At 41.2% G+C, this 15,027-nt stretch overlaps 1 protein-coding gene across 1 annotated transcript in view; it reads left to right on the plus strand.

The window, feature by feature from the left end:
• Positions 1-4,046, plus strand: part of ITGB3 (integrin subunit beta 3) — a 32,908-nt gene extending 28,862 nt beyond the window's left edge. The window contains exon 14 of the mRNA XM_006910177.3: positions 1,195-4,046. Within this exon, the coding sequence (XP_006910239.1) occupies positions 1,195-1,260 (66 nt within the window). The 3' untranslated portion in view covers positions 1,261-4,046. The remainder of the gene's footprint in view (positions 1-1,194) is intronic.
• The last annotated feature ends 10,981 nt before the right edge of the window (positions 4,047-15,027 follow it).

Genomic DNA, 15,027 nt, shown 5'->3' on the forward strand with positions numbered 1-15,027 from the left:
ACATACTAATGGAGTTTAAAGTATTAAACACCAGCAGAAAAAGTACAATGATAGCTAATATTTACTTAAGATTCATCATGTACCAGGAACTGTTCTAAATGCTCTTTATGAATTAACTTATTTCATCCCTGTAACAACCCTATGTGGTAGGCAACGTTATACCCATTTTGTAGGTAGGGAAACTGAGCACAGAGAAGTGGAAGGGAATTAGGTTATTCCTTTTTGCGTCAGCCTTGAAATAGTGGCAGGATGTCATTCCATCTCATTCTCTCCTTTTTCCTCTTGTGATGATGATAGCTCTCAAATCAGACTCCACTTTTGTGCTCCCTGCAGTTTATCCTGATTGAATCCAAGCAAGCATTTTTGAAAACCTTCTATATACTTAATTTTCCTCTATTCTCTTTTGGCTCATCTACATTTCAGCTTTTTTCCTGGACCTTCCACATGGCCATTTGACTCCCTGATTGTCCAAGGTTAGGCTACAAGTTTGTTCCCATTGAGTGGTGACCTCAGGCCTTTGTATAAGGTTTCCCAAAAAACTGAGATGTTTCTGTTCAGACAGTGTAGAAACGTTGAACCTCTGAGGCACATGAGAACATGTTGTGTTTCTTGAAGCTGCCAGTAAGGACTACCAGACCTTATAGGATTTGTCACTTTACATTAGAAAATAATTTGGGAAACCTAATGAGGGCCTTACTTTTTTCCTTCTGACATGACAGTTTGTGGGTAGTGCTTGAAGATGAGATGAGAAAATATTCAGAATTATTTGAGCAAAAGCTGTCTTCTATGTTCCAACCATCATCTTCTACGTTTCTCTCCCCTGCCCATACCCTTCAGCATGATCACAATAAAGGAAAAAGGGGAGAAGGGTAAAAGAGAGAGGTGGAAGAGAGGGAGGAAATAGAAGATGATGGCGAAAGGCTATACTGAAATATTAGGGGATCACCAAAAAGTAATGGGCCGAATTTAACTCCTTAGAAATAGTGGCAGAATGGTATTCACTTTCTCTTTCCTCTTATTTCCTAACCATTCCCATCATAAGAGTGAATGTGTGAGAACATGAGCATTAAGCTATTCATTGAAGCTATATCCCAGAGAGGATGTCTTGGGCAAACATCTCAGATGAAACATAAGCCGTGAAAGTAGAGAATGACTGAGAATTCACTATAAGACACTTTTCTGTTCTCTTTGCAGGCCAACAACCCACTGTATAAAGAAGCCACATCCACCTTCACCAACATCACCTACCGGGGCACTTAATGGCAAAGTAGTCGTCCTCCGATCACTATCAGACTGTCCCAGGATTGTGGGCATCTCTGCTGTCGTGTTTACAGGAGACAATATCTGTGGGGTGGGATTGGGGGCTTGGAGTGGGGTGGGTTGGGAGAATGTCAGTGAGTGGAAGTGTGGGTCTCTGTGCATGTGTGCGTGTGAGTGTGCTGCGTGAGGGGGAATGTATAATTTAAAGCTTGTCACGTGTCCTGGATAAGCAGAGCTCCTCAGCCTTTGTCCTCAGAACACCTCACATTCTTCCTGCTTCACCTCCTGAAGATGACCTAGGTAGCTGAGTGGGTGTTCTTCATTACCTCAGTGAGAAGCCAGCTTTCCTTCACGGGCCATTCTCCCTGAAGAGAAGGGCAGCGCTGAGGCCTCTTGTTCCAGAAAAAGAGACCCAGACTCTATCCTGAGTTTATGGTTCTTGAGCCTGACTCTCAGCAGCTATGGTAGAAACTGCTGGGTTTTGCAGCCTTGTTGTGTCATCTGTACCTCTATCTCCTTCCCTTTCCCTCAGGCTGAAGGAGAAATCAGGGGAGAGTTGAACCATCAGAGTCTGTGCCTTTTCCATCACCTTAGTCCAGCATGGTTCTCTCATAGGGGGAGTCCTTGCTACTTAATTCTTTGATCTGTTGCAAGAGATGATGGCAGGGCCACTCGGGGGCCACGCATGGCTTGGGAGAATGTGCTAGGGCCCCCCCGTTCATAATCATCACCCTTCAGATTTGCCCCATTGGCAGCTCCACCCTAGAGATTTGTTTAGATATGTTTCACCCTTAGACCAGCACCACTTCTTACCTCCTACTCCCACGCTCTCACTGCTGTTGACATTTACTACATGACTGAAAGCTTGGCCTCTGAGGGAGGGTGCTATGGTTAGAGCCAGGGGTCTGGCCCGCCCTTCAGGCCTTCTGCCCCTTGTCCAAGACACCACCGCACATCCAATCTTGTGCTTCTATGTGCTGTGTCCATCTATGGGGCCAACTGCATTTATCTACCTCTGGGATGTCTTGTGAAGGAGTCATTCCCACGGTCTCCGAGTCTGCTGGGCATAAGTGCCAGGGTAGAATGATGGGCCAGTTGTATCAGCCTGTGTGGCCTTTTCTCTTGTGGGCTGGGCAACCTCATTTTAACTCAGTCATTAATCTGAGAGGCCACAAGTACAGTTTTATTTTATTTTTCTCATTGGGGCACCTGAAACCATGATGAGGCTTACTTAAACCAAAGGATATGTATAGAAACACACTTGTATTATATTTGTAATTTTATCTGATGACAAAGAAGGAGAGGAGGAAAAATCCACACAGACTTAGGCTGGATACAGACAGCCCTACTTAGCATCATTCATAGCTCATGATTGCCCGGTCATGGGCTCTGTCATCCTGGATGTCTGTGGCGATGGGTGCATGGACATGCTGGACTTTTCCCTGAGGGGGAGGGAAAGTGGCTATTCTTTTTTTCTAACAATAGCAGTGACTCTATTGGTGTTTCCATTCATTCAACATTAACAAACACCCCCAACCTACAAGAAAAAAGGAAGGGCCTATAAACAGTGGTCTGATGATCAGAAAATCTAAGTCCTGGCCTCATTGTTATAGCTAAGGAATCTTTAACCTTAATTAAAGCAAGTCACTTTCTTTTCCCTGAGGCTCAGTTTTTCTAGTTTGAAAAATGATGGGTTTGGACCAGCCAATCTAGAAGGTCTCTTTCAGTGTCAGCATTCTAAGATGCTGGGACTTGCTGTGATATTGAACATGCAATGAAGATTTTGTGGGATGTTGATATTGTTTGTGTTTTTAGATGGCAGATCTGAAAGACCTGGCTTTGGCAAGAGCAGATGTCATTCCATATCACCTTTCTCAATGAAAAAAAACCTCATTCTATCCTGTCTTAGAGCCCCTTCTCCAACTTTTGTTAGCAGTTACATCTCCTGATGTAGCACTTAAGCTCCAATAAGTTCTTATATCTTAGTTCACTTTGCACTCATTTGCACACACATATTAGAGAGGAGAAATCCAAAAGAAGTAGCTGAAATGTGTATCCTGTATCCAGGTGCTAACCTTGAGAGTAAGCCTTGGAATTAGGAATGGGGCAAATGACCGAGCCCTGTCTCACCATGGATTACCCTTTACTGTAGGGGATGGTAATGTAGTGTGAGGATAAAAAGGGAATGGGGAGGGATGATAAGGAATCCAAGAAGTTTAGAACCTAACTATAACCTTTGGCTACTGAGACAAGAGTCCATTAGCATAGTAGTTGGACTTTAGATAGGATGGCTTATATGAAGAGACTATATCAAAGGAGGAAGAATGGGTATGTAAAAGATGAAGACATCAGTAGGAATCCTGTCTGAGCTTCTGGAACGGGGCTCATAGGCATTGAAGCCAGTGCTGTCTGTATGTGGGGAGAACCTATAGCTGAGTTCAGGACAGAACAAACAGCAGTCAGTTTTGGCATCATGTGGGGTGAACATCTAAATAGTATTTTGGCATCAGAAAATATAGCCCAAAGAGATTATTTGTGCCCTGGTCTGCGGCACAAATCTCAGGGTCTGCGGACAATAATGGGAAGCTTTGAACATTCCTGAGAAGTTGTCATACAAGGAGTCATGTTCTTTACTTTTCAGATATTCCTAGACCATCCAAGATTTCAAGAGACTTCTCTTTGTTAAGTATTCCTGGTTGAAATGACCTAAGTGCCTTTCTGACTTCCTAACCACCTCCTCTGTTTGAGTTGTGTAACAGTGAATTAAATGTGTTTTCCAAAAAGAATTGGCCTAAGGCTGCCTAGTGCTTCCTGTGTTATTTCTGTTTCTTTTGGGTGAAAAGAATAAGTGTTATTGCCTCACAAATGATTATTTTAGGACAAGCAGGTTTCCAAATCTAACAGAATGATGACTACTATGGGAATTCAAGTTAGCTTCAGAACTTACAGCTTTTCTTTAGACTTTAATAACCTTTTCAAAATGAGTAAGTTATTACTGTTCTAAGAGTTATTCTTTTTTTTTTTTTTTTAATTGGGGATTTTTAGGGACTTGTATAGCCTCAACAGAACAGACCATCAATTTATCCTAGGTTTCGTTTACAGGAAGAATAAACTGATAAGATAAAGGCTTAATGGCAAATTATTTACATGACCATTTAAATGCCCGACTTTTATTTAAATCAGAGGGTCTCAAAGTGCAGTCCCAGGACCAGCAGCATCAGTATCACCTGAGAACTTGTTTGGAATGAAAATTCACAGAACAAGTGAATCAGAGCATCTGGGAGTGGGCCCAGCATTTTTGTGTTTTGATAAGTCCTCTGGGTAATTCTGTTGCATGCTCAAGTTTGAGAATCACTGATCACTGATATAAGGATTTATATACGTCTGGCCTAGAAAGAAGATTACAGCAATCCTCAGTTACTAAAGGATTAAGAACATACCTTGGCTGATAGATTAAGAAAACCAAATTTCTACCCACAAAGTGAAAATCTACTTTTGATCTTGCCTTCCAACTTAAGTGATCACAGGCTCTTGATTCACTCACAGCTACAAATTCCCATGAAAAACTAAATAAGTAATAGATCAGAACCTCGCGGTGGGGACCGGGGGAAACAGCTAACAGGATATTTGGCAGACATCTACGGAAACCTTTTATCTATACCAAACTGAAGCAAGATAATACTCTTATAGCATTTATTCACGGGAGATGGGATCAAAATCTTTATTATTAGCATTATCATCCAAAAGATACCAGAATAAGACTTTATAATTTGTAACTTTGCTTTTTGTGATTTGAAATTTTTTGAGCACCAACAGCGTGGGGTTGAAGTACTTCATAGAAGTCTCATAATCGTTGCCTTTGAGTCCTTAATAATATAGATTTTTTGAACAGAATACAGTGTATGACATCATAAAAAGATTATGTGAACATAGATTGAATCCTTTTATGGTGAAACTTTGTAAGATTCACTGTTTTATTTACATCATGGTAACTAATGAATAAATGTTTGGATGAAAATGGAGAACCTTATGTGAAAATGAAATGAAAAGTCTATATGTCAAATCATATTTGTAATCCTTTAACTCTTGGCCTCTGTAGTCTGAACTCTAGAATAACAGCCATCTAATAACCATTGGGACCAATTACAAGCAGATCGTCTTGGAACTACAGTGCATTCATTTTTCATTCTGATGTAAGGAAGAATACATATGCCTTGCAAGTAAACTAACAGTTGTCAAAAAAGTTTCTATTTGTTTTTTTTAAATAATATATTTCTGAAAATATACCTTCCTAATTTAAGTTTTACTGAAGCACACTAGGAGACCGTTTTAAATGCTTATGATCAAATTTAACCATATTGTTAAATAAAAATCCACTTAGTGAGGCTACCCATGAATGGTTTCTATGTGAAAGGAAAATTATAGTTTAGGAACAGGATTGCGTTTTTTGCATCTGCTGTCATAGTAATGTCTCTCCAACCTCTTGCACAGAGGAAACATTTTTATCATCTGTGTCTTTTCTGACAATATACCAAAGAATGCACACAGAATGTAAGTATCTAGAAAGCAGCATTTAGAATATATAAGTCCCTTTAGGCAAAACTTCCATTGTAAATTACTCTTGGTTAGTGTCCCTGAAAAGAACTCTGTAAGGAAAAAGTTTCACAATTCATTGTGTTTTACTTAGTCGGCTATTTAAATGGCCATGTAAATAAGTTCCCATGACTCATGCACAATTGGTATGATTCTTTGGAGAGGTCACAGTGATGGGTGTGTAAACATCATTTGGTGGTCAACAAAAATGCTTTGTTAATAAGAAAAACATTGATGAATGTATGCTGGACTTTGCTTTTCCTGACTCTTATAATCATCCATTGTGACAGAGGTTGCTAATTGTGCCCCCTCCATCTGTTTTCCGCTTCTCGCATAGTATTAGAACTAATTTTTAGTTGGGCACATGGCTGCACAGAATAAATACAATGTTGCCAAGCCCCTCTTGCAGCTAGGTGTGCCATGCCCATCTCATAGACATGAGCCATAAATGAAAGAGGTGCATACAATTTCCAGTAAGTGCCACTTAGGGAAGGAGCATGTCTTTGTTTTCTCCTTCCTTCTTTCTGCAGGCTGGTATGTAAAGATAATAGCTAGAATTTAAGCAGACATCATGAATCAAAATGTGACTCAGGGGATTTTATTAGTTATTTATTGCTGCATAACAAATTACCCCACAATTTAGCAGCTTAAAACAACATATTATCTTACAATTTCTGTGGTCAGAATGGCTTAGCTGGGTGGTTCTGGCTCAGAGTCTCTCATGATGTTGTATTCAAGCTGTTGTCCAGGGCTGCAGTCAACTGAAAGTTCAGAGATGCTAGATGTTCCCCTTCCAAGATGGTTTACGCCCATGGCAGTTGGCGGGAGGCATCAGTTCCATTCTGGCTATTGGCAATAAGCTTAGTTCCTTACCACTTGGACATTACCATAGGACTGCTTGAGGGTCCACATGGCATTTCAGCTGATTTCTTCCCAAGTAAGTAATCCAAGAAAGAGTAAGGAAAAGCAGCAATGCCTTTTATGACTTAGTTTTGTGTCACATCATTACTTCTGCCACACTCTCATTATAAGTAGCTCACTAAATCCAGCCCACATTCAAGGGGAGGGGACTAGATGCCACTTCTTGAAGGGAGGAGCATTGTGGTAGACAGTCATTGCCTGTGCCTCTGCATGGACAAGATATCCATGTCCCCAGAACCTGTGACTATGTTCCCTTACATGGAATAAAGAACTTTGCTGATGTAATTAGGAACTTGAGAGAGTAATTATCATGAATTACCTGGGTGGCCTTACTGTAATCATAAGTGTCATTGTAAGAGGAAGGTAAGAGGGTCAGAGTGAGAATAGCAAATATACTGATGGAAGCAGGTCAGAGTGATGTGGCCATGAGTAGAGAAATGCACACAGCCTCTGGAAGCTGAGAAAGTAAGGAATGGATTATTCCCTAGAGCCTCCAGAAGGAACGCAGCCTTTGATTTTAGCCTTGTAAGTTCCAATTTGGACTTCTAATCTCTAGAAATGTAAGATAATAAATTGTTGTTTGAGCCCCAAGTTTGTGATAATGTTACAGTAGCAATAGCAAATTAATACAAGTATCAAAGTATTTGTAGACATATTTTAAAACCACCACAGTCTACCCTCTGGCCAAAATTATTTATAGTTCTTTCACATGCAAAATACACTCGCCCCTTCCAAGGTCCCAAAGTCTTATTCCATTATAGCATGAGCTCAAAGTTTGGAGTCTTGCCTTTAAATAGGTCCAGGGCAGATGAGACTTCTTGGATATAATTCCTTATGTATAGCTACTCTAGTACACTATCTCTCAATCTGAAGTCCTGTGAATTAAAGGGAAAAAGCCGCATGCTCCCTTCCTGCAATAATCAACGTAAAATAGTGTGGGACAGGCAGGATAATGGCTACATTCTTGTTCCAACAGGCAGAATATAGGAGGTACACAAGTCCTTGGTCCACAGCAATTCTGAAATTTACTTGGGTACAGGTTTGCAATTCCACATTCAAATCCTGGTAATATTGTCCGTGGCTTTTGGTTCTACCCTTTAGGCTCGTGGTTTCACACTCTAAGTCATCCTTTTTTTCCACAAACAATAGCATATGTTTGCACTTAGTTTTTCAGTCTGCTTCCTGCTTATAGAATTTGAGGGTTCAAAGGCCTTTTTCCTTTTCGTACTCTCTTTCAGCCCAAGCTGGCAGTGTTTCCGACAATATAATGCTCTTTACAATATTGTGGATCTCCTGTGAATCCTATTGGGTTTCAGTCCATGAGATAAAAAGCCATATCCATAAATACCTTTGAGATAAATCTTTCTGTACCTCGGGCTTCTGCTGAAGGACAAAGGCCTTAAGAGTTTTAGAAGACTTATTATTTAAATAAAAGGATCCAAGAAGCAAAACCTTAAAAATTTTAGTGTCTTTTGTCTGATTAAAAGGCATTCTAAGGTACCTCCCTTAAACCACTGTTGAAATGAAAGCCAGTAGAGCAATAAAATAGAAGCCTGTGTCCTGCAATTATGGCACATCATAACAGCTGTGGAGTATATCTTCGAACCTCGTGAAGGTAAGAGAAATAAAATTCAATCTTGCTTAGGTTACTATTATTTAGGGATTTTCTGTTTCTGGTAAAAGAATCTAATCCTAACTAATATACTGTTGGTGCTATTGGAAGTCTGTCAAACTGCCTAATTCATCAATAGATTCAGTACTAAAAAGATACAGCATTCAAGATTTGTTAAATATCCACAATCTGGATTGAACCCATTACAATCTTTACGCATTAGAAATTGATGCTTTATGAATACCTGGGTTGAATCCAATAATAGAGGTGATTGTGAACAGGGTGGGGTTGGGGAGGTAGGGGATGCAGGGCTGGATGTTTACAGCAATAAAAGACATGGTCTCAGCTCTCAGATTACTTACAGGCTTTATTAGGGAGATACCCATACACATTACAAAAGTACTAAAGAATTCCAACATAGCAGGGTTAAAGATAAAAAGTAGTATCCCTGAAGAAATGAACCATTGTCACATTTACTGAGCACTACACAGGCAATTTTTAATTATCACAATCCTGGAAGAATGTGAAAAGTGAGGCTTAGAGACCATAAGTAATTTGCCTCACTGCATACAAGTAAATAGTTACGATTTGAGTTTGGACTGATCTGTCTCTAACGCCCATACTGTTCACCACAGTGAAAATAAAGGAGAGCTCAGGTTGGATCAATGTGAACAAATTTACCCGTATGTTTGCAAAAAAGGATACTTTAAATCGTGGGCTTTGGTGAAGGAAATATGCTCTTTGCTTGACAGAGTATCTACAACTTCAGCAAACCTTACAAGAGATTTCACCAAATTGGATTTACACGACCTTTTAGCGACATAATATCTGCGGAAAGCCAGGAAAAATCGCTTTGTATTTTCTTTTACTAGCATCGCTTCATCTGCAGGATACACAAAAAGAGAAGTTGATTTTCAAAAAAAATCCCAAAGAATCTCTTCCAAAATTAAGCGTTAGTCCTCCAAAGGGCAGCCTGGAACAAATTTCAGCAAAGCAGTGGGACAAATGGCTTGGAGCTGCTGTCCGTTATTGGGCATATGAAACCAAGAAAGATGGAATGTTTGAGAAAAGAGGGCGAGTGGCATTTAAAGGGTGGATAGAAGGTAATATCGAAATGGGGTCAGAATAGGGTGGGACAGCACACCAGAGAATGAACAGAGCTGCAGGAAGAATAGAGAGCACGAATGGTGGAGGGCGAAATCGAGGCCAGGGCGCAAGGAGGCAAGAGCGCGGAGAGGAGCCCGACCACTCGTGTCTAGGTTGCCGGGCCAGGCTCGGTGAGGTGAGGTGAGGTCACAGGCCCTTATGAGGTGGGGCAGGAGGGCGCGGCCGCAACCTCTCCAGTCAGTGCGGAGGCGGCGGCGGCGGCGGCAGCGGCAGCCCCACTACCTCAGCGGAGACCCGAGCGGAGACGCGGCGGTTCCTGAGATTCCCGGTAAATGCCCCCAGCTCTGCTGGCAGAGAACGAGGCCACGTCCCACTGCGGCTCGGCCGGCGGGGCCTCGCTGCGTGGAAGACCGGGAGGGCGGTCGGCGCGCGTCGTGCGGCGCGACGGGCTGACGGGGCGGGAGGCAAGGACTGGCAGACGGTCTAGGAGCTGGGGCTTCGGGCGGTGCGGGAGGGGCGGGAGCCCCGAGGGGCCGACGGTGAGACTCTCGGGATAGAGGTGGGCAGGCGAGGTCCGCTGAGGCGAAGGGTAGGAAGAGCCTCCGAAGCTGAGGGAGGAGCGTGCACCAGAGTGCGAGGGACGAAGAACAGTTACAAAGACGGGCGAAGGTTCCAGAAAGGGCCGCGAGGTGACTGATAGCTGGAGACCCAGGCAGACAGCCAAGGGGCAGAGTGAGAGACAAGAGGGCCGGGTCCCGTGGTCCCTCAGCCTTGGTGCTATTTCTAGAAGGGTGGAGGTCGCTGTGCTCGGGAAGCGTCCCTGCTCTTTGGGCGTACTCTTAGACCTGTGATAGAGCACTTGTTTTCATCGGGCAGATAGTTTCCTTGTTTACATGGCTACTTACTCTCTTCCCCTGAAGTCATAATCTTCGTAAGGGCAGAGTCTCTGGGGATCTGCAGGGCACAGGTTCTTGCATGAAGATGTTCACTCAATATTCATAAGTGGAGATGATAATTGGGAGTGATAAATTTAATGTTCGCAAGTTAAGGGCAGTAGATGCAGGGATGTTGTGTATGCAGTTGCTGTCGATGACGTTTGCAGTCAGCCTAGCAAGGGAAGCGCGAATGAGTGAGTAGGGCGGCTTGTGAGGGCAGCGGTCGGAAAGGAAAGAGTAGAAAGTACTTGGTGAAGGGATGTCACCCGTTACAGGTTAGAAAAAAGCAGCGAGTTATTCAGTGGAGGTGGTGATCATTGACCAAGTGAGAAAGTGCCATGTGAAAGCACGATGTAAACAAAGCGCTAAACAAAATCGAGTGTTAGGATGAACTTTTAGAATCAGATTCTCTTTACCTCAGCTCTGCCTCTTGGTTTACTAAAGAGCAGTGAGGTTTAGTGGAACTATTTCTGGGTTTGGGAGTCAGAGACCTGAATTTGGTTACTGTTGTGTACGTTGGGTGGGCAAATCACAATCTCTGTGTATCAGTTTCCTCAAATATATATAATTAAGGGATTAGACTAGAGAGATTTCCAAGATTATTCTAGCTCTATAATAAATTCTGTGAGTTCATGTAACAATAAACAATCTCCCTACACCCCCACTTTAACATATATTTATTAAATTACAAAACTTTGAAAATTCTATACTCTGTTAAGGATTGGAAAACCTTTTAGTAGTAATACAATAGCTTGATCTATGTAGGTAATGAATCAATCATAATATTAAAAAAATACCTTTGATGTATCAGAGCGTTTTGAATTTCCTCACTTCTCTTTGCTATTTTGATGAATCAGATAGTGACAATCAAGATATAAGGAAAAATGAGAAAGGAAGTGTGTGTTGGAGAGTGTAGTAGGCAGAATACATGGTATGGCTAGTGGTGGCTATTGTTCCCTCTTACTCTCCCAGTACCCCTGGGACCAGAGTGGTAATAGATGCCTTTCTTGGTTCTGATAGCTGCTTCCAAACCTTTTTCCCATTCTTAAAAATTCAGTTTTCTATGTCACATCATCAGATTATACCACCCACCACCACTCCTTGTTGCAGTCAAATTTCAGCTCCTGGCTTTCTGTCACTCCAACACTACTTCTGTCACAATTCTTGTGATTAGTTTTTATGTCGCTGATCCTTTAAATACTCTGGTCTCTGTTCCTGTGCTCCTCTGCTACAATAATTTCACCTTTTCCCAGTCACCTCCTCCCTTCATAGCTTCCATCTTGCATTATCAGTGACTTCAACTCCATTATCTCAATCAGTATATCCCACTTTCCAACCACCACTTTCCTATCTTTTAGGCTCACTCCAACTCCAGCAATCCTTGGACCCCACCAAGATCTTCAATATACTTAAAAAAAAAAAGTCACTCACTCTCTCTTGTCTTTACTTTTCACCCATCTACTCAGTTTGTTTCATGGTCAATCGTTAAAACCACTCCGTTGTCTTCCTTCCCCCCACCCCCGCATTCCATCATCACCTTTTCAGTTCATTTTTCTTTCTTGTCTAAGTCATAACCTTAGAGTAAATCTAGATCTCTGCCTACTGAATGCCAGCATTTCTGCATTGGACATGGCTGGAGAAAAACAACTATAATTACTAGTTTCACTCTAAATTCATGGTCACAAAACTCAAGGGCACTTGATGCTGCCCAGCAACCTTATCAGATTTCCCCTGGGCTATTCTTCTACTCTGCTACATGACTGTTTATCATGATAAGTAGAGCACCTCCTCTCACTTACCTTGCTTCCTGTTTCACTAAGAAAATGAAATCAGTGATGATTTCCATAAGCTCTCACAATCACATCTATTCACCTACTCTGTATGTAATTATGTATGCCCAATTATTCTACCGTATCTCTTATTTTTATGAATATTGTTCTTAGCTAAGGCCAAATCATCCCCTTGTGCCCTAAATCCACTGTCCTTTCTCCTACCTGGGAATATTGTTCCAGTAATTCTCCCCTTCTTTATGATCAATATTTGCTCCTCTACTAGATTATTTCTATCAACATATTAACGTGCCTTTATTTTTCCCCATCTTAAACCCTCGTAACCCCATTTATTCTTCAGCTATTACTTCATTAAAAAATAACTCCTTGAAAGAGTCATCTCTTCTGGCTCTCTCCACTTTCTCTCCAAGGACATTATTTCCTTACCATACCACCCAAGTGGTTCCTCTTAGGATCATTGGTGTCCTCCATTTCGCAAAACCTAATAAGTCATTCAGTACTCATCTTACTTGACCTAATAGCAGCATTTGTCACAGTTGATCACTCATTCTTCTTTTGAAGTACTTTTTTTCATTTGGCTTTCAGGAACCCAGACCCATCTGATTTTCCTCCTTGTAGCAACCGGAGCGATCCTTTCAGAAAGGACTTTGGATCATGGCATCTCTCTGCTCAAAACTGTTCAGGGGCTTCCCTTCTCCTCAGAATATGGGGGCCACATATGATTTAGGGGGCTACACATGATCTGTCCCCCACCCTTGACTTCTCTAATCTCCCTTCCTTTTTCCCCTTTGCTTTCTCCATTTCAGCTTCATGGGCCTTCCCACTGTTCTTTGAACATTCAAGCTTCTTCTTGCTTCAGAGCCTTTGTTTTTGCTTTTATCTCTGGCTGAAATGCTCTTCCCTAAGATATTCATTGGCTCCCTACTTTAATCCTTTCAGGTCTGTGTTCACAAGTCTCCCTTTCATAAAGTCTTCCTTGGCCATCCAAGCTGTTCCCTGCATCTTTCCCCAACATCCTACTTCATATTCCCCTCCCTGCCTTACTTTTTTCCCCTTAGTGCTTATCACAGATAACTTATTACATATTTATTTCTCTATTTTATTGTCTCTTTCTCTGGCTGGAATGTAAGCTCCACGAGGGCAGGATTTTTGTTGTTGTTGTTCATTGCTATATCCCCAGAGCCTGGAAAGAAGCCTAGCACAGTAAACATGCAATAAATACATATATGTCGAATTCATGGAGGGAGGGATGAATAGGTAGATAATTGGAGAAGAAGGATACAACTCTTCATTTCTCTTGGTTTGTCCTTGCAAATTCACATGTATGTCATAAGAGTTGAGAAACAATTCCGTTGTCAGAGTTATGCCAAAGAAACTTCCTGTGCTGTTTGTTGTTGTTGTTGTTTTGTTTTAGCTTGGAGAGGGTTATGTGGTATTTGATTTATCCAGCAGATTAAGACCTGCCAATATTTTGATAATCAGATGAATAAATTATGAAACAGTTTTTCCCTTCAGGGTTTATTTAAATTATGCTTACTCTGCTTAAGTACTTTGAAGACTTAAAACCCTTGTTGAGTAAGCTCAATAGGGAGAGAATTTATTCATTCCTCCCTTCCTCTCTGCTTCCACTTTCCCTTCCTATCTCCCTCCCTTCTTTCCTTCCTTCATTATGTGTACATAGCACTGTGCTTGGTACTGTGAGAAGTAATTCAAAGAATGATATCAGTCCATTCTTTAGAAATTAAGGCTATAGTTGATATAAGAGTTATATATGTGATAAATAAAATTATAAAACAAAATGATTAACAGCACTTGAATAGTGAAGACAATAATAATGAAAACAGTAAGTGCTATGCCAAGTAGTTTAGAGGTAAAGCTTGAACTGGTTAGAGAAGATCTAGAAGAGGTTACATAGAGTTTACTGAGGAAACGTGTATAGCCTTCTGATGTCTTCTGAGATGGGTATTTTTAATGTGGTTTTATTTTATTTTTAACATGTTTGAATTCCAAGAATGTTAGACATATCATATTCAACAATAATTACTACAACATATTTCAGAAATAAAAGGTCTTAAAGTACTGTCTATTAGAATATCAATATTTGCAACTAACAATGTAATATAACTAGCAATGTAATAAACAGCTTATCAGAAATGGCACAGATATGAGTTAAAAAACACTGAAAATTTTGGTAATTTCTAAAATTGGTATGTGAAGTTGGTTACCACATTTACATAATGTGGAAGCCCGATTTAAAACAGGCTAAAACATCTTTTGTTTGCAATAGTATTGTTTTAAGAGGCATTGTTGTATGGTGCTGAAGACCATGGGCTCTTGAGGTACACTGCTTAAATTCAAATTCTGACTCCATTATTTGTTGGATGTGTAATCTTGGGCAACTTGATCTAAGTCTTAATGATGGAGGACAAGGCAAATTCCCCCGAGTTGGGGGAGACCAAGCTCTGCACTGAGAGAGAAGAGGGCTCTTGGCAGAGAGCATAAGGAAGAATTCAAACACATGCCAAAGTTAGAGTCAAAAGGAAGTCTATTAAAGATGGAGAAAAGGAAAGACTAGAGAAAGCAAAGACAAAAAGCCAAGATAAGGGAAAAAGCCCCTGAGAGAGAGAGAGAGAGAGAGAGAGAGAGAGAGAGAGAGAGAGAGAGCGTGTGTGTGTGTGTGTGTGTGTGTGTGTTGGTGATCCAGTTTACTGGCATTTTCCTTTGATATGAACATACAGTGAGGAAGATAAGAGTATGTAGCATGAAAAGGTAAGAATATGTAGTGTGAAAAGTCTGCTGGCAGTTCCCA

Source organism: Pteropus alecto, unplaced genomic scaffold (genome assembly GCF_000325575.1).
Source record: "Pteropus alecto unplaced genomic scaffold, ASM32557v1 scaffold313, whole genome shotgun sequence".
In the NCBI taxonomy this organism is placed as follows: Eukaryota; Metazoa; Chordata; class Mammalia; order Chiroptera; family Pteropodidae; genus Pteropus; species Pteropus alecto.